This window comes from Solanum tuberosum, unplaced genomic scaffold (genome assembly GCF_000226075.1).
Source record: "Solanum tuberosum cultivar DM 1-3 516 R44 unplaced genomic scaffold, SolTub_3.0 scf00288, whole genome shotgun sequence".
NCBI classification, from domain to species: domain Eukaryota; kingdom Viridiplantae; phylum Streptophyta; class Magnoliopsida; order Solanales; family Solanaceae; genus Solanum; species Solanum tuberosum.
Genome location: NW_006239213.1, coordinates 25,444 through 45,895, shown reverse-complemented (window position 1 = coordinate 45,895; position 20,452 = coordinate 25,444). Strand labels below are relative to the sequence as shown.

Here is a 20,452-nt window from a genome sequence, read left to right as displayed (position 1 = left end):
TCAACAGTTTTAGTCAGCAGTATGTGGGTCTTTTCCTACACTTTTTAACTCTTATACTACATTGTTTTAAGCCTATTTTGAAGACTTTAAGGGTTCCTAAACATCCTAACCTCCTCACACTCTTATTCTCTCAAACTCCAAATTCTTTCTCAAATCTTCTTCCCAAGAAAGCTTGGTTCCAAGGCTTTCAAGTCTCCATTTAAGATTTAACCTAGGGTTTCATCAAGATATGTGGAGCTTCATCAATGGGTCCTTCTTCACCCATTGAGTACCAAAGAAACCTCAATTTCTCAAGTTATGATTCATGCCATAATTCCAGTATTTCATGATTTTCTCATGGGTTCAATTGCATTTAAGTTTTCTCACCATGAATGATCCTGTTATACATGATTTGATCATATTTTAATGTTTTCAATGATATTTTCATGAACTCATGCTATGCACGTATTTTATGATTATGAATCAAACTATGTTGATATGCATGCATGATGATATAAAGGATTTTACAAATCAAGGATGCTTTTGAATAAAGTATTATCAAGTTAATATGAAATATGATGCTTTCGATTGAAGTTATGTCATTATGAAATACTATCATGATTTAGATGCTTTTGATTAAAGTGTCTCCTATGACTATGTGTGAAATCATGATTAAAAGGAGTTATTCGTATGACTATGAGATTATGTACGAATGATTCGGTCTTACTAGTTATTACCGTTTCAAAGATGATGAATATGATTATGCATACTTTTATTTCGATATTACTTAGCACCGAGTTGGACTAGTGGAGATTACTTAGGTCCCAAAAATACATACTCCCATAGGATTTAGTCTTAATTAACTCTAGCTAGTGGATTTACCTAAACTCATGATTATGGTCCTTACCTTGGAAAGTAGGACACTCTCTCTTCGGTTTGAGAGAAGTACATTAAACTCAATGTTATAGCTCACATGTTTTTTTCAGTTAACGTATCTTCCATATACACATATGTAATGACTATGATTTACTGACTAGTGTATGACCTTGTTCTATGTTTTCAGAATCAGATTATCAAACTTCATATTATGTTTACTTGGTCTTTGCATTATCATGTTTTCAGACTTATCATGTTATTATGCCATGTATATTCATTTCCCATACGTAGTACATTCCATATACTAACCGCATATATTCTTGTGCCTATATTATTTTATAATATAGGTGTTTACACTTCATATCAGGCTCGTGGTTAGTATGGAGTCTTATCAGTCTTGCTTGGTATTGGTGATTCCTCATGGTTTGGGCCATACCACTTATTCTTTATTTATTTATCCTTTCAGACTTTATTTCAATATTCAGATGTTCTAGTGAGATAGAGCATTGTCCTAGTAACAGTTGTAGAAGAGGTTTATTCAAACATTAGTACTTCCGTTTATGAGTCTTGTATTCAGATTTTTCCATATATGTTGAGATCGCCAATTAAGACTTTGATTCCGCTTATCTCTTTAATTTAGTTATGTATGTTATCTTAGTGTCATGCTACATCATGTGGTTTACTTAGAGTCTGTTAGGATTCTAGGTACCATATCACATCTAGGGGGTAATCTTGGGTCGTGACAAACTTGGTATTCAAAGCATGAAGTTCAAGTGTTTTAGGATTTTTGACAAGCCGCATTAAATAGAATCTTATTAACAAGCCGCATTAAATAGAATTTTATCGACAAGCCGCATTAAATAGAATCTTATTGATAAGTGTAAAGTGCGCCACATTTACGAATATGAGGCTATGAGATGTTTAAGAAACTTCACTTCTTTCATAACTCTTAAGTCATGCGATAGAGTTGAACTCTCTAAGGTTTTCTTCTAACTCATGTTCTATATGTAACAGTACGATGCCTCCACGAAGAGCTCTAGTGAGAAGGAACTTGAATGAGAAGAAAAAATCACTACAATCTCTGATTAATCCATTGGTTGAGCAAGTCACTCATGCAGAATTTAGGGCTGCTTTCCAAGTGTTAGACCAACCCATGACTGCTCAAGCTAACTATGAGGTTGTAGCTCCCATGAATTCAAATATGGGTATGGCGTCAATTAGAGTTTGAGACTTCACAAGAATGAATCCTCCGAAATTCAATGATTCTAAAGTGGACGAGGATCCAAAAGAGTTTGTTGAGGGGGTTGAAAATATTATTGAGATTATGGGTGTCACTCCAGTTGAGAGTGCGGATTTGATTGCTTATCACTCCAACAAGGTTGCCCAGATTTGGTTCAAACAATGGAAGGAAGAAAGGGGTTGTTGATGTGGGTCCTTTGGATTGGGACAAGTTCAAAGGTAGTTTTCTAGATCGATTCTTCCCTATTTAGATAAGAGAGGATAAGGTACAACATTTCATTAACTTGAGGCAAGGCAACATGAGTGTGAAGGAGTATGCTTTGAAATTCACCCAACTCTCCAAGTATGCTCCGCTATGGTAGCCAACTCTAGGCCCGAATGAGTAAGTTCATTTTCGGTGTCTTGGAGATGGTGATGAAAGAATGTGGAATTACTATGTTTATCAAGTTCAAGTACACACTCAGTACATTATACATTTTGTGTACTGAGTGCGTACATTTTTGTGCCTATATTGTTTTATAATATAGGTGTTGGTGCTCCATATTAGGCTGGTGGTTAGTACAAATTCGTATCAACCTTGCTCAGTATTGATGAGTTCTTATGGTTCGGGGACATACTATTTATGCTTTCTTTATGATCATTACAGAATTTATTTCAGTTTTCAGATATTCGAGTGGGCTTGTCCTAACAACTCACTTATGTAGTAGAGGCTTATTCAGACATTAGTACTTCCACTTATAAGTCTTGTATTAAGATTTTTCCTTATATGTTGAGATCACCAATTGGGACTTTGATTCCGCTTATCTCTTTATTTTAGTTATATATGTTATCTTAGTGTCATGCTACACTATGTGGTTTGTTTAGAGTCTCTTGGGATTTTAGATATCATGTCACATTTAGGAGATAGTCTTGGGTAGTGACACGCCACATGACACAAAGTTGTCCATGTGGAGGGCATACATAGAAAGAAGACTAGTTCATAGTGGGAGGTTCTAGTGATGTGTGCAGAAATTCCTTGGAATACCTTAGAATTCGATGGATTTACATGGAAGGTCCGAATAATATTCTAGTTGTATAGAGTATTGTAGAAAGGGGACTTATAATGTATAGGGACATGTTTAACAGTTATTATTTGCATATTAGCCCCTAAGTTAGTAGTATATAGAGGAGTATCCATTTATAAAATCATCAAACAAAAATCAATCAAAGTTCTCTACACAATTCTTCCTAACAACTCTCTTGTGTGATCTCTACAATTCTCTTAGCGATTCCTAGAGCTTTAGGCTGACTTAGCATAGCAAGATCGTGAGTAAGTGGTGCAAGAACGTGAGCAAGTTGTTAAGTGTCGCACATGCTCTTAGTAAAATACTAAGAACGTAACACTACGCTCAATTCTCAACTAAGTAGGCATTTGGACATGCAATTACATCTCATAATTTAAAATCATGAGATGGAATCAACATTGTTCATGTGATGAAATTCCAAAGTCTTCAAAAAGTTTGATTTAGAATTTTCATATCACGATTTCACAGTTTTCAAATATAAAAATTTACCACAAGTTTATATTTTGTAAAAAATAAATCCACCATTTTATATTTATATATTTTTTTGCGAGAATATCAAAATAGTGATAAAATATTCACGGAGTATGAACGTGATGATATAGTTACTAATGATATTGACCATACTTAATTTTTATTAAAGAGTAGTACACTACAACTCATATTCAATTTAATTTAATTTTTTTATTTAACTAAAATTTGATCAATAAATGTTGTATATTTTTAGAATAGTTTTGTGATAGTGTATTTTAATGTTCTTATGAATTTTTGCTTATTTGGTAAGATTATACAAAGAATTGAGACAATTTGATAGTTTTCAATGATGTTCTTATGTTTATGAGCAAAAAATACAACTTAAAAAATTTAAATTGTATATCTACACAAAACTCATATAATTTCATACCATAATTTTAAATCACGATATCATCTCATATGATCAAACGGGACCCTAAGTTACTAAGATTTCCTCTAATATTCTTTTCAAATTGTATTGATTTTAATTAGCATTGTTAAGTTAGTACTCTCTACGTCTCATATTAGTTGGACACTTTCTATTTTATACGACGATTAAGCAAATCATTAATGGAGTAATCAATTGTACTATTTTGTCCTTTGTTTATATTAATTAGCCTCTTATAAAAACAAATTTTGAATCTTCAAAATTTGTTTAAACTTCCAAATGTCATATTAATTATAGGGATAAAATAGAAAAAAATAATTAATTTTATTATGATTTAGTAAGTGATATGAGACAAATATTTTTAATAAGATATATATACTATATAGATTATAGAGAGAACAGTAATAGTTTGGATTCCAAATCAATGGATGCGAATGCAAGTTCATTCATTCAAAATTAAGAGAAGGAAATAGCATTATTGCCAAAGTATAAGGGGGTGTATGAGTAATAAAAATCAATCGCGATACAAAAACTTCTAGAGTATTCCAAAGAAGGACAAACAATACGTCATTTGAACGGCTGAGATTGAGTAGAAGGTTCAAGAGAAACAAGGACCGTCTATTGAGAGCCTTTGTGGTTGGTTTCATTATATAACCTAATCAATCTCTTCACAACGCTCTAGCAGTTTCCTTTTATCCAAAGAAGAAGATAAACCCACTCCCCAGCTACTTCTTCAACAACACTATAGTAAAACCCTAATCTTCTTTCAAGGTAAGCTTTAACAAATTTCTGTATTCTTAGTTTCTTGTATGTAAATCTCTCCTATTCTCGGTGGCTAGTTGCATTTTTTTCTGCTATTTGTGTTTTGTTGCTTCTTAGTTATTTCATCGTTGAACCTAAAAAAGTGTTTCTTTTGGGATAAGGAAATGTAATTCTGGTTTTTGTTAAGAGAAAATATGTATTGTTAGAGTGTTGAGTCCACAGTGGTTGGGGAATGGTCACTTGATTAATTCTCTCTTATACGTATACAGGTGACGAAGGATAAGTCCGCTATTATTAAGATTGTTATTAGTTTTGTTTCAATGATGTTATAGATTTGTATGGTCAAGAGTATCTGTTGAGTCTGTCAACTGATTCACTTGTGGAGTGCGTTTGACTGCCTTGTAAAACCTTATCTAGATAGCTAAGCAAACCGAGCCAATTGAAAACCATACATTTTACTGTTTGGGTTAGTTGGAGGCATCTCTTTGTTTGGTATTTCTGAATCTGTACCAACTCTTGCTGTTATTTACTAATATATGTTGATATTGATTAATTATGTGATGATTTTTTTGTTTGTTTTACGGATAGATGGCATCTACTTTTGCTGGTATGTCCTCAGCAGGTCCCTTGGCTGCTCCCAGCACTTCCTCAAACAAGCTTTCCTCTGTTGCTAATATATCTTCCACCTCTTTCGGGAGCAAAAGAAATGTTGCACTAAGAAAGTCACGCAGGCCGACAATTTTGGCTGCAGCTAAAGAGTTGCACTTCAACAAGGATGGGTCAGCTATCAAGAAGCTACAGGTGCGCTTTTTGACTAAATTATCAACTAGATTTATTGTGTATACTCATTTGTATGCCTTGTTGAATACTTGGTTTTCCTTCTGTCACAGAATGGTGTGAACAAACTTGCTGATCTAGTTGGAGTTACTCTTGGCCCAAAAGGCAGGAATGTTGTCCTTGAGAGCAAGTATGGTGCTCCAAAAATTGTTAATGATGGAGTTACTGTGGCCAGAGAGGTGTGTTTTTAAGACATAATATTCTTATCATATCTTTAGCTGTTTCAATTAATTTCTTGTTGAACTTCAAGCTGTTTTGGTATGCTATGTTTTTATTCATGTAAAACTGTGTTTTGACTTTCAGATTAAAAAAAAATGTCTCCTTGCATTCTTCATTGCTCGTCTATTTGACTAGTCTCTAGTAGCTTAAAGTTTGACTTGATCAAATTGCTCTTTATCATTCTACAAGGTTGAATTAGAGGATCCAGTAGAAAACATTGGTGCGAAACTAGTGAGACAAGCTGCTGCCAAAACCAATGACCTGGCTGGGGATGGGACTACAACATCTGTCGTGCTAGCTCAGGGCCTAATTGCTGAAGGTGTTAAGGTATATTGGGAAATCCATATGCTGCTGAAATGTTTCAACATGTTAAATCTACTGGAATTATTTTTTTTACCAACTGAGATTGTGTAAGCAGGTGGTTGCAGCTGGTGCAAACCCTGTCCTAATCACCAGAGGAATTGAGAAGACAGCAAAAGCATTAGTAGCTGAGTTGAAGAATATGTCAAAAGAGGTATTTATATTCATCAATGGGTCTTTGACTGAATGCAATGATCTGAATGTTTGTTTTGTGCTGTTAGCTAATGGGTTGTGTATCAATTTGCTATTTTTTGGTTGATGAGATATACTGAATGAATGCAAGCATATATACTATAAAATAAAATTGAGATCGCTGACCAAGTGTTCATGCAGGTGGAAGACAGTGAACTAGCAGATGTGGCTGCAGTAAGTGCTGGGAACAATTTGGAAGTAGGGAGTATGATTGCTGAAGCCATGAGCAAGGTTGGAAGGAAAGGTGTTGTGACACTAGAGGAGGGTAAAAGTGCTGAAAACAGTCTGCGTGTGGTTGAAGGAATGCAATTTGAACGTGGTTACGTCTCTCCTTACTTTGTTACCGACAGTGAGAAAATGTCAGTTGAATATGAGAACTGTAAGGTGGGTTTCTTTTTTCTAGCTTTACTCTACAGCTTAAGATGTTCATGTCTCTTTGAATGCATAGTGTACCTGTTGCTGATGTTAGGTATTCTGAAATGCAGTTGCTACTGGTTGATAAAAAGATAACAAATGCAAGAGATCTTGTTAATGTCCTGGAAGATGCTATCAGAAATGGTTACCCAATTTTAATTATTGCCGAAGATATTGAGCAAGAAGCTTTGGCGACTCTTGTTGTCAATAAGCTTAGAGGTGCCTTAAAGGTCGCTGCGCTTAAAGCTCCTGGTTTTGGTGAGCGAAAAAGCCAGTATCTTGATGACATAGCAACCCTTACTGGAGGTATCTAGTTGGTTCAGTTTTGCATCTTTACTTCAGATCCTTGTACCTGTTGGAATTCCTGACAAAACTGGAGATGGTGATTGCTAACATCAATTTATCCCTGTAATCTGTAGGCACTGTTATTAGGGAGGAACTTGGCCTTACCTTGGACAAGGCTGACAAGGAAGTTCTAGGTCATGCTGCTAAAGTAGTGCTGACTAAGGATGCCACTACAATTGTTGGTGATGGTAGCACTCAGGAAGCAGTCAACAAGCGTGTTGCTCAGATTAAAAACCTGATAGAGGTTGGTGTTTGTTTGGTATTTGGTAAAAAATTGTTTCTCATTGATTCAGTTTCATATAATTTGTGAATTCCAAGCAGGCTGCAGATCAAGATTATGAAAAGGAAAAGCTAAATGAAAGAATTGCTAAGTTATCAGGAGGTGTGGCTGTCATACAGGTAACTTCCAGTCCAATATTAAGAATTTTGGTTTGTTGAATGGATGTGAAGTGCAGCTGAACTTTGTTGATGCTTTAATTGAATGTGAAGGTTGGAGCTCAAACTGAAACTGAATTGAAGGAGAAGAAACTTAGAGTGGAAGATGCTCTCAATGCAACAAAGGTAAGCTGGTTTGTTGCCATCTAATTAGGTTTCTGTCCTATATTTGGAATGTGTTGATGGATGATAATGCAAAATGAGGATACAAGTGCCAATCATGTTTGCTCTTTGCTTTCAGGCGGCTGTTGAGGAAGGTATTGTTGTTGGAGGAGGGTGCACGCTCCTCAGACTTGCTGCAAAAGTTGATGCAATAAAGGGAACCCTTGCAAATGATGAGGAGAAGGCAAGTTTGTTGTAGTTTTTGACGTTCTTTCATATTGTTGTGGGTTCATATGTAGTTGTTGATGCAATGGGTTGACGTAACCTTCTAAAATTTGTATAGTAGAAATGAGCCTGCAAAGTTCTTTTGTGTGCCTTTTCAGATCTGTTATCTTTCAAAAATAAGGATCTCTTGCAAAAATGATATAAAACTAAAATGAAATTTGTCAAGGGGTATAAAACCAATTGACTTGTAATCGTTGTAATATCATTAATCTTACTTGCAGGTTGGAGCTGATATTGTCAAAAGAGCATTGAGCTACCCTTTGAAATTAATTGCTAAAAATGCTGGCGTTAATGGAAGTGTCGTCAGTGAGAAGGTACTCATATATGCTTTGGTGATTAGGGAAAAAAGTGGACCATGCTACCCATGGAAAAAGCCTTCTGCTCGAGTTTCTCTTGATTACTATTGTTGATCCTATGATTTTGAGTTTCATAATCGAAATTCTTATTTGCCTTTCAGGTGCTGTCAAGTGATGATCCCAAATTTGGATATAATGCTGCAACTGGCAACTATGAAGACTTAATGGCTGCTGGCATCATTGATCCAACAAAGGTAAGGTTTTCTAGAATTCCATTGAGAGTCACTGATGATGTGGTCAAACACGTGAGATTTGTGTCTCCGAAGGATTCCCTGAATGGATTTGGTGTGTTTCCTAGGAATCCTTTGAATAGATTTGATGTGGCTACTGACAATTGTCGTTGCAGTTTTCTGTCCTGATTCCTAGGGAGATGTCTAGAAATCTCCAAAAGTGTCTTTGGAAACTGAGCCTTAAGATGAGTTCGGATTATAGATTTAGGCTTTTGATGTGGACTAGAGGGATATTACAAATTTACGGGGATACTATGGTTTGATAGAAACTTGTGACAATGAAGCTCATGGTTGTGTTTCACCAGAAATTAAATTGTAATTATTTGCTCTCTAGCACTTGTCAAGGTGAGCTTGGGCTTGAAATTATCTGCTCTCTGGCACGTGTCTGAAGCAATTTATGGCTTGAAATCAGAGTAGTCCATAAGTACATCAGATCACAGAATAGTTTCTTTACAGTGTATTTTTTACTTTTCTAATCCTCTCTTGGGGAATGCCTAGAAGTGTTTGGTAGGAAAAGTGTAGGAGGAGGATGTCTTTCCACAAAATTGAGATTGTAGTACTTGTCTGAACTTTTTAGAGATGTAGTTGGTAACAGAAAGTATGAGCATGTTTTAACTCTCTCTCAACTTGGTTTGTTGTTAGTACCGAAAACTGACATATTCGTTTGCCCTGTACAGGTGGTGAGGTGTTGTCTGGAACACGCTGCATCTGTGGCTAAGACATTCTTGATGTCAGATTGTGTGGTGGTTGAGATCAAGGAGCCCGAAGCAGCAGTTGCTGGCAACCCAATGGACAACTCAGGTAGCCTTTGAATTCCGATATTTGTAATTGCTTTCATCACTTGACATTTTCTTTCTGCTATGCTTGAGTGTCATTTTGTTTACAGGATACGGTTACTAGGTGATTGAATGAAGGCTACTGATACCAGATGGATGAAGTTGAAAGCCTTTATTTTTTTGTAAAAGTTTAGGTATTGTTTGTTGAAAGGAATAATATAAGATCCTGGTGGGAGTAGCAGCCTTCAGGGTTCGGCACTGTTAATGAACATGCAATCCAATGTGTAATTGCAGCTTCAGTGGATGTTGAGTCACAGGACATTAATAAATCTTTTATGTAATTTCTCATATTTCTAAGCTTTACTTGTTTCACTTTCATTAGTTGTGGAATAGCATAAGGAAGAAAAAAAGAGAATGTTAGTGCCACATAACATGACCTAATCTAATAGTAACTGATATGTGAGAAAGATAGTTTATTTCCTATTCTTTGGGATATTTTATTAGAAAAAGTAATTCATGTATTAGTTTTGGTACTGATTTGCTAGTGTTTTTCAATTTATGTATTTAATATCTAGCAATTTATGGTGGTACCAAAGCATGAATAAGCACAGTAACCAGTGGGATTAATTTGTAGTATATTAAATCAAACCGTGGATAAAAAATTAACTTTAATCTAAGTAGTTTTAGCATTATTGCTATATTTTATCAGGTATAACCTTCTCTCTGACCCAATTTGGTTTTTTATTTTGTAGTGTTTGCAATTTATGTATCAAGTAAAATTAATATTTAGCAATTTATGGTGGTATCAAGGCGATGAGTAAGCACAGGTACCCATGTAATTGATTTTTAGTATGTCAAATCAAACCGTGCAGAAAAAAATAACATTAACCTAAGTAGTCTTAGCGTTATTATTATATAAAATATTTGTTAGTATAACTCTCTATTAAAAAGAATGTTCTAATTTCACTTAATATGAAATTTAAGGAAATAAAAAAAGGATTCTTAATTTTGTGGTTTTAAATTAAAGTTAACTATATATCAATATGTTTATAAATCTTATGACTTTAAATATGTTAGGTGAAAAGTTGAGATTAAAGTGTTAAAAATATTATTATTATTTTAAAACTAGATTAAAAAGGAAAAAAAAAGTAATTCATTCTTTTTGAATGAACATGTATACAAGTGTGAAGTTTTGTATAAATAGAACATGTGAACTCGGTTTATCTTTGTACAAGTGTTTCGATCTTGAACTAGTTTTGTCAGAAAAGTCCTTTGTGAAGATTAGGGCTGGGCGTTCGGTCGATTCGGTTTGGTTTTTAAATTTCGGTTCGGTTTTTCGGTTTGGCCAAATGTGAAACCAAACTAAACTGAAATAAATTCGGTTCGGTTTATTTCGGTTTGGTTTTCGGTTTAACCAAATTTAATTAACAGTGGCCTGTGGCATATGGATAATTTTAGTAAATTGAAAAAAAAAAAGCTTCAGAAATGAAGGAATTGAAGAAAAAAAAAAGGGCTTCAGAACAAGTGCAGACTTCAAAAGTGCAGGTATTTAACATTGTCATATTCTTTTGCATATTCTCATCTCTGCAGGAACTCAACAAGTGCATATTCTCATCTCTTGTGAGCACAACTCAACAAGTGCAGGACATAACTCACAAGTTTGTCACAGACTCACAGCTCACAACTTTTGTGAGCACAACAAGTGCATACTCTCATCTCTTTACAAGCAGGTCACAAGTCACAAGTCACAACTCACAAGCCTTTTAGCCTTTTTACTTTTCACAACTCACAGAAAAGCAGAAATGGAAAGCAGTTTGACCAATGTTGCTGCAGCCTGCAAGCATTTGTTGCCAAGGAGCAGACAAATTTCAACAACATTTAACTTGCAACTTACAATATCATTGACTAAAATAATCAAACAAAACTGATAATTCTTGTCCAAGCAGTCTAGCAGGCAGCAACATTAACAAACTAGTCGAGAATAAGAATAAAGACTATCAAGAGTCAAGACAACAACACTAGAAAATTCAACAAACTTGTGCCCAGCCCTAAAATATAGTTAGTTACAAACTAAAGTCCAGTTGCCAGTAGGCAGCATTGCAATTTGCAGCAACCAAAAGATTTAGAAAACCAACAAAACATTGTTGTGCAACCTCCAGTGCAACAACTCCCAAGTCCCAAGTTCCAAGTTCCAACAGATAGCAACCAAGAAAATAACAAAACATTGATGTGCCTGCGAGAAAATAGAACTCTTTAGACAAATGATCTACATTTCATAATAAAATATATAAAACTATCAAGCAAGTTGTGTAAATAAGTTATTTACTTACCCATTACCACGCTTCACTAGTTGATAGTTGAACTTACAAGTTGGCAACTATATATCAATAATACTAGATTTAGTCCCACTACATGCAAAATCTAAAAATATATGAAAGAATTTGTTAGTTGTTAAGAAACACTAGTAAGAAAATTATTTTCAAGACAATTAATACAAATACCAAATTCTTACCAAGTTCAAGTTGCTCAAGATACTCTAAATCTTCCTCAATATTGATTGGAAAAGGCTCACTTCTAAGCCAATCTTGAACACAAATAAGAGATTGCACAAGTTTAGGAGTTAATGAAACTCCTAAAGGGATCAAGAACACGACCTCCTGTGCTGAATGCACATTCTGATGCAACACTTGAAATGGGAATGGCTAACACATCACGAACCATCTCCGCGAGAATAGGAAATCTCGGCTCATTAAATTTCCACCACATTAATATATCAAATTCATAACTATCTGGCTTAATATCTTTAGTAAGATATCTTTCCAATTCTGATTTACTACCTGAACTTCCACTAACTTCTTTATGCTTCTCAAATTGTTGTTTCGTTCTCATTCTTCCTCTATTTACAAAGTTGTCACAACCACTCACACTAGATATACTTGATGAATTGTCAGATGAAGTGGGTGAAGATGGTACATGTGAAGAGCTTTTTGAGGATTTCTTAACATAATAAGTACATAAAAAGTTTCAAGAAATTTCACCATTGACCTCACATTTTTCCAGTCAACACTTGTAAGAATATCTCAGACCAAGTACCAGAACCAAGGGGATGAAGATACAAAAGTTCACCTTCCATTAAAAAGTACATCAAACCAGCAAGCCAGCCCATGAATTCTAGTGCTAACAGTAGAGAGAAATCTCAACGGGACGTCAATTTCATATAGATCTTCTTCCTGTAATATAGATGTGGGAAATATCATTTCATAGAGACATTATGTTACAACTACTTTTGTATAGAGTTTAATGCCCACAACTTGTGTTAGACGGTCAACAAATCTGATAACCCACAATCAAGAGTAATTACACTTCAGTTAAATCTTCCCTTAATTAACACCTCAAACAAAAAAATTGTTCATTTCCTTTACATTTTAACCAAGTGATCCCCGAGTCAGTGAAGTGTGACTTTTGTCAAACATCACCACCCTTTACTGGATAGTGCTTTTCCTGTATTAGAAGGAATGGGAGAAAAGGAATAGAAAGCCTTCTAAGAATAAGGAATGCAACTACTTCATTTTCACGTCATACAGAATAAATGGTTGATTGATACCTTTACTGAACTGAAGTTTATCACATGGGACACTGCAGGAGCTACCAATAATCTAGAATCAAAAGCATCAACAACTGGCTGCAAAAGGACAAAAATATCCAAAGAGAATGGAAAAAGAGTATGAGTCAGAAGCATGCATACCTCAACCGAAACTTTTATCTAATATTTTCAAGCTTTGACTAAAAATCACAAAAAATACACAATCTTTGGCTAACAAGTACGTCTATTACAATTCTTTTTCCTGAATAAAGTACATCTATTGCATCTTGGAGGCCAAATTATTACATTATACTATGTAACTATTTTATTGCATTTGAATAACCAATTAATTTGTTCACCATTTCAGTATCTTGAATAGAACAAGATAAGTAGACCTCCTACCATATCTTCACATTGAACCAAGATAATACCCCTCAACGTTTTTTTCTTACGCCTTATGTGGCATATTTATTTGTTAGAAACATCTTAAACATTAAGTTAGATTTGGTAGGACTATTCTCTTACCAGGGTAGTAACCTAGCACAAATAATCAGAAAAGTCCACTCTCGAATACTTTAAACTTCTTCATGATACATTTTATGGATATTTTCCTTTCAACCCTCAAAACATCTACAGTTTCTCTCCTTCCAAACTGACCAGCAGACACATGTAGAGTGGGTATTCTAGAAAGACGGAAGTCAAACAAAAGAAACACTACTGAGACACAGCCTTATATTCTGAAGATTCCATAGTACAATTGGATATTTTAGCATAGACTGCATATGTAAAAATACAAGTAACTAATAAATAAGAGAACTCCACATAGCAGGAAAATGGAACATTAAAGAAAGCTCTAAAAGTGTTGTTCAAGTCTAAGTGAAATAAGGGATAAGAAAAGTATGGTCACTAAAGCCAGTCCAAGCAAGAGTTCCTAATATATAGGATATTGACCTGGGAAAAGTATCCTTGGTAGCAGATCCGTGCAATGGTGTCAAATCAACCCCAAAGTAGTTTTGCTGCTGCCAAAAGGAAGCCTGGACCGGAATAAAAATAGTATTAAGATATTAACTCGCAATTGAAAAAAATAATGTAAACAATGGTCAGTAAATCATATTAGTGAAAAAGAAGAGATAAAGTGTATAAAAGCAAAAGAAAGCCAAAGTCCAAACTATCAGACATTTGTAGAAGTTACTGTTAAATGCTAATGGTAAATGGATACTGATTTTGGACAGTGAGATCTTTGTCAATAAGCTTTGCCTAAATAATTGATTCTTGTTAAAAAGAAAACATGAAGATCTAATAGACATCCATGGTGACTGTGAGTCTGTGAAGCTTGAATACCAAAATTTCTATTCGTCACACTGATTTTAGATGGCATTCAATTTGTTTCTCTTGTTCTCCTACTATCTACCCAGCCACGGAAGTCCATAACATATTCCATTAGCAATTGAGGTCTTATTCATTAAGAGACAAAAGATGAACAAATTATCAGTGCTTTTCATGGGCAAAATGCAAAAGAATTGTTACAGTTACAAGTTACAAGTACACTGTACACCCCTCAATACTAACTACTAACTCAAGTACTCATCTTGTATTTGAAATTGAATATAACATAATAAAGATTTCTAGATGAAGTTAAGACTTAAGCCGCGATGAGCAGTGGCCAATGAGCAGTGAGCACTGACCTTTGACTATTGAGTCGCGAGCACTGAGCAGACAACAGTTGCGTGCTGTGAACAATCAACGTCAGCGAGGAGCCAGGAGCAGCGGCAGGCTTGAGACGACGAGCTGAGAGATGAGAGTTGATAGACGAGCTCGGAGCCGCGGCGTACCTGAGAGTCTGAGACGAGAGTTGAAACTTATGGACTACGGTGGTCTCAGATTAGGGATTTCTAATTCAGATTGGAATTTGGGCCTGGGCATGGGCTATTTACCACTGCTATTGGGCTGAGAGTTGTATTTTTATTAAAGGAATGGGCTGAGATTTAATGAAGGGGTAAAGACTAAAGAATATATATATCTAATTTCGGTTTTTTCGGTTAACCGATTTTTTAAGCTAAAAAACCAAAAACCGAACCGAAAAACTGAAATATTGGAAATCAAAACCGAAACCGACCGAAATAACCAAAAAACCGAAACCGAAATTTTAAAAAAATCGGTTCGGTCGGTTTTTTCGGTTTTAACCATATTATGCCCAGCCCTAGTGAAGATGATTAAGCCTATAATTAAATGAAGTCTTCAAACACCTATAGAAGTTAAAGGTGGTTTAACATTGAACTAAAATTGATAACTCAAATAAAAAAAATATTGATTTAGCGATTTTGATAATTGTTGTTATTATTATTATTATTATTATTATTATTAAATTATCGATTTGTTATGGTTTAAGGATTTTCTTAACGGGTTAATCGATGATGGTAGATTATATTTATACCACTCGACTTAGGACTTAGCTTCGTACTTTTATTTTGGTTTTCTTAAACTCTCGATTATTCTACCATATGATAGTGTTTGCTTTTGTCCAATAGACAATCTGCCAACTCAAGTGCATGATTCATTTTCAATGATTTTTCTAAGTGATTTTCAATATTTTTTTATGTTACATCTTAACGGTTAGATTGACAATCGAACTGATAATGATCAATAACTGATAAATCGACAAACCTATATCTTTATAGTTCTATAACGATTTAGCATATTTACAAATCAATAAATTTTAAAATCAAACCAAATTGATCGATACACAACCTTAATAGAAGCCGAATTCCACTAAAGATTTCAAATTTTGTTTTTGAAAACATACAAACAAACACCTTGCTGAATGGGCGAGAATTTTTTAGATATATAAAATTAAACTCATGCTTATGAAATATTGCATGAAATTTTAGATTTAAAAATACAATACTAGATTTTTCTTACAAATTTTAGATTTAAAAACACATGTTCATACTACCGTCCAAAGAGTTGTAACTTTTCTAAAATGTTGACTTTACTGATAAGACACAATAAGCACATGTTCATACTATTTTTTGTTGGTTATAAATATAAAGCTTTTTCCTCACATAGGTAAGTTGAATGTTTAATTATTATAATACCCCAATTAAAAAAACTATAATTTGAATAGAATCCACGGTCATAGATCAAAACACGGCTAGTAGATTTCCCTAATGGAAGGTTCTAATAAATTTTTAATTAGGGTTATTTCAGTCTTTTTTCATTCTTACTTAGCCTAAACCTCAATAGTTTAGTACCTAATTGGTCATTATATTGTAGTGTTATCTTAGAATACTCTCTATCTTTCTCCCCAAGCTTAGAGTAAGAATCAAGAAGAAAGAACCTAGGTTTCATGTTTCTCAAGCAAGCTTTCTTCAAGAACTCTTGTTCTCCAATTATATAAGAATATTATAGTGAAGAACCAAGTTCTTCCTCATACCCTACATCTGAATTTCAACTAGCAAGATCAAAACAAGGTTTTTATCCGAAAGTTCTGTTTGCTCGAAATTCTCGCTACATTCTTATTTTTCATTCTTGGTTTCATTATAGGGATTTCATTACTTTATATTATTAATGATCTTTGATTATTTTTCATGCTTAATATATCATGTGAATCCTTTGTAGCTAAGAGTTATTTGAATACTTTGACATACTATGTGGCGACATGGGGCGAAAAAAGGAAAGAGCCCCATATTTTGAGATGCTCTTCTCATGTTTTACGAATTCTATAACTCTCTTTACTGAGAGAGAATCCATATCCCTACTTGTGGTTTTTCTTTCATTCAATCATCAATTCCTACGGTAATGAATATGAGCGCAATTGAAATTCCTGAGGAGTTATACATTTGTGTATTGATAAGACCGTTTACTATTTCTTGAAGCTCAATCTCTCCCCCGGATGAACCATATAGCCAAGAAAAACCATTAACCAAAATACAAGAGCTTGCCCCACCCATAATTAAATATGCACTGTTTTTATTAGTAAAGTGAATTCCAAATTTAACATTATTCTAGAAAGAGTTTGAAGAAAACATGCTTCAAGTACATTGTTTTCAACAAGAAAAACATGGTTAGCTCTAAATAAAACATTTCTTAGTTTCAAGAAAGTATAATATGTTTTTCATAATAGCACAGTCTTAAAGCAAGTTCAATATAGTTATAAAGAAGCATTTTGAGTATTAACTCAAGATAGAGATTATTAGTTCTCCCCTAAAGTGTGATTTTTTCCTAAATGGGACATCATACAGTAACTGAGCATTATTGCATTATTTTGAGAATAGTATTGAACACCAAATTGGATAAGGATTAGACAATCAAAACCCCATAACTGCGTCACCAACATAGGATAGGATCATGTTGTTTATTTGGGTGACTCCTAATAAAGCCCCTAGTAAGGGCTCATAGATTGAATCCATTAGTTAAATTTGTTCTTTACCCTGGCAAGGTATAAGATGATTCTGACAATGTGGTCAAGACAACTATCATCATGAGCTCATGTGATGGTTGTCGGTTAGAGAAAATCCCTAAGAAAAAAATATATATTATCTTTAATATTTTCTATTATTACATATATCTTAGTAGTAAAGTTATGTTGTTAGAGTAAACATGCATGCTTTGCTATTTAGTTTGACTTTATTTCAGTTTATATTCAGAGTTACTCATTCAACTTAATTTATTTAGTTTAGTCAATTGTTCATTCAACTATATTACATACCGTACATTTCATGTACTTACGCTATTTGGCGTTACATCTTTAAATGATGTAGATTCACGTGTTCGTGATCGTCAGTAACCGCTTCAATGTGATCTCTTTTCATTATCTTTTTGGTGAGACTTCCTTGCTTTCGGAGGACTCCAGTTTAGCTAGTTCAGTTCATTTGATTATCAGTCATTACTAGTAGAATAGTCATGTATCCGTAAGTCTTATCTCCGAACCTATCTTCTATTCGATAAAGGTATCATAGACGAGTTAGATGATTCATTATTTTCATATATTTTTAAACACTTATATTATTATTTTTTGACTTTTCAAACTTTTAAATAAAGTTTTTGCGATGATTTTTTTGTTTAGATCATCCTAAAGCTCATCCTTTGTAAAGTTTCTACATATATTGATCAATCTTTCAGTTTATCAGTAAGTCAGGTCAAGAGTTCCCTTGGAACTAGAAATGGTTCTAAATGTCGGCCACGTCTAGAGTGTAGGCTTGAAGTGTGACACTCACATTGCTAAACCCAATATGTCATCTTATTCTAGAGGCCTAATTTGGTGCCAAGTGTCAAATCATGTGGCATGCCAAGTCAAACAAACAAGTCAATAGAGTTATTCACATGTCAAAATGACATGACAACCCCTAGTCAAATCAAAGGCCAATAAAAATATATCACATGTGTACAAATAACATCTTTTGACTAATCAAATATTCCCATGTCGCTTAAATATGTTTGACCAAGAAAACATGTCATCACTACAAGTCTTTCTTTCTACAACTATAAATAGAGGTCGTCTTAATTTTAAAAAAGTCCATCAGAATTCTAACAAGAAGCTAGAGAGAGCTCGTTGACCAAACACCACAAATTTCTCTACAAGCATTCAAACACTCAAGTATTTCTCTACAAGTTCTAGAGATCAAGACGATGATTCAAGATCAAGCTCAATGTCCCTTGAGTTCAATAAAAAGTTAATCTAGAGATCAAGCTCAAAGACCCTTGAATTCAAATACAAGACAAGATCAAGACAACAAACTTCAAGCCTTGGATCGAAGTACAAGTCAAGTTCAAGTTCATCAAGATTCAAGATCAAACTCGGAGACCCTTGAATTCAAAACAAGTCAAGATCAAGCTTCAAGATCTTTGATTCAAGTACAAGTCGTGATCAAGCTCGGAGATCCTGAATTCAAATACAAGTCAAGATCAAGCTTTAAACCCTTGGATTCAAGTACATGTCAAGATCAAGCTCAAAGGACCTTGAATTCAACTAAAAGCCAAGGTCAAGTTCATCAAGATTCAAAATCAAGCTCAAAGGTCATTTAAATCAAATACAAATTCAAGAACAAGTCCACGAGCTCAAGCTCATAGGCTCTTGAATTTATACTCAAAAAGAAGAATCAAATGATTCATATCGAACGTAACACTCATATATTAAAATTAAATACTACAATTGTTGTGATACTATTTTTTATCTCAATTTTTTTTTTCTTGATGCAAATTTTATTGTCTACAACATAATTGTTTATATTTTTTCAAAAGAACTGTGGATACTCTGAAAAACTCAAAACTCAAGTTAAATAGAGTAATATCTATGCTATTTTAGTATTTATAGGGACAAAATTCCTAGTCAAATCCTGAGACATCATAATGAGAACAGAAAGGAAATAAACAAGTGTTTATTTGCATACCCATTTCATGATATATACCAAATCCATTGGTTCGGCGTGTACCAAACAAATTATTATATTGAATGCATGCTTCCCACCCACAATCTGTATTCTACCATTATTGTAATATCATACATAATTTACACATTTAGGACATTCCATATTTTTCCTTCATGTTCATAGCTTGAAGTGACATGATGGGCTCAAATAGAATTTTAGTTATTCTTTAATCCCTTATTTGATTATAAAGTTATTGCAGAATTAATAATTAGTCTTAAGATAAGTTATCTTTATCTTTGAGTGGAATAGTATTATTGCGAGATAATTTTAGGATAATTTTTGGTTATTCTTTAATTCCTTATTTAATTATAAAGTAATCGTAGGATTAATAATTAGTCTTAAGATAAGTTATTTTTATCTTTGTGTGGAATAGTATTATTGGGACAACTTATTTCGAGATAATTTCAGAATAAATTTTGGTTATTCTTTAATCCCTTATTTGATTATAAACTAATCACATGATTAATAATTAGTCCTAAGATAAGTTATCTTTATCTTTGAGTGAAATAGTATTATTGGGACACCTTATCCCGAGATAAAAGAGGTAAATGACAAAAGTATCCCTTTAAACTCTTTTTATACATTAATTTTCCCATTCATGTATATTCATATTATTTTTAATTCCATGTATAATAACATTCACAATCTTCACTACTCCTTATTTTTATGATAATTCCTCATATTTTTTCATTAAAAATTTACACTATATAAATATTATTTTTAAACATACACACAATCAGGAGCGTATCTAGAGCGGGTGTCGTGGGTTCACATGAACCCATGTTCCCCTTTCTAGATCATATATAATAGTGTTATATTTTTAAAAAAAAATATTTAAATATAGATGTGTGAACCCACGTTCAAAGTATCATATAATAATACAATGATGATTGGGTGCACCTCTCTAACTGAGGATATAAATTTAAGTCTTATATCTATCTTAACCCTGTTGTGTAACACCTCTCCAAGTGGTTATCGGTTACACTTTTGACGTTTTAACTAAAAAAAATTTGTTTTTTTTCCTTTAATCTTTCAAAAAAAAAATTAAGTGTGTTACATTGAAAGTTCCTAA

General features: G+C 33.7%; 1 protein-coding gene across 3 annotated transcripts; it reads left to right on the top strand.

Moving 5' to 3' along the window:
- The first annotated feature begins 4,719 nt into the window (after positions 1–4,719).
- On the top strand, positions 4,720–9,747 carry LOC102577525 (chaperonin-60 beta subunit). Of its 3 annotated transcripts, none has more exons than XM_015314294.1 (15): positions 4,720–4,827; positions 5,407–5,619; positions 5,709–5,834; positions 6,064–6,201; positions 6,293–6,388; positions 6,568–6,810; positions 6,912–7,146; positions 7,260–7,429; positions 7,507–7,584; positions 7,675–7,746; positions 7,862–7,966; positions 8,229–8,321; positions 8,465–8,557; positions 9,271–9,394; positions 9,480–9,747. In XM_015314294.1, the coding sequence occupies exons 2-15, from the start codon at positions 5,407–5,409 to the stop codon at positions 9,491–9,493; spliced, it is 1,800 nt and encodes a 599-aa protein (XP_015169780.1). In that variant the 5' UTR covers positions 4,720–4,827; the 3' UTR covers positions 9,494–9,747.
- The last annotated feature ends 10,705 nt before the right edge of the window (positions 9,748–20,452 follow it).

Coding starts and splice junctions, on each gene's coding strand:
- LOC102577525 (XM_015314294.1), top strand. CDS start 5,407: ATGGCATCTACTTTTGCTGGTATGTCCTCAGCAGGTCCCTTGGCTGCT. Junction 5,620..5,708: donor CAGCTATCAAGAAGCTACAG/GTGCGCTTTTTG, acceptor CTTCTGTCACAG/AATGGTGTGAACAAACTTGC. Junction 6,811..6,911: donor TTGAATATGAGAACTGTAAG/GTGGGTTTCTTT, acceptor TCTGAAATGCAG/TTGCTACTGGTTGATAAAAA.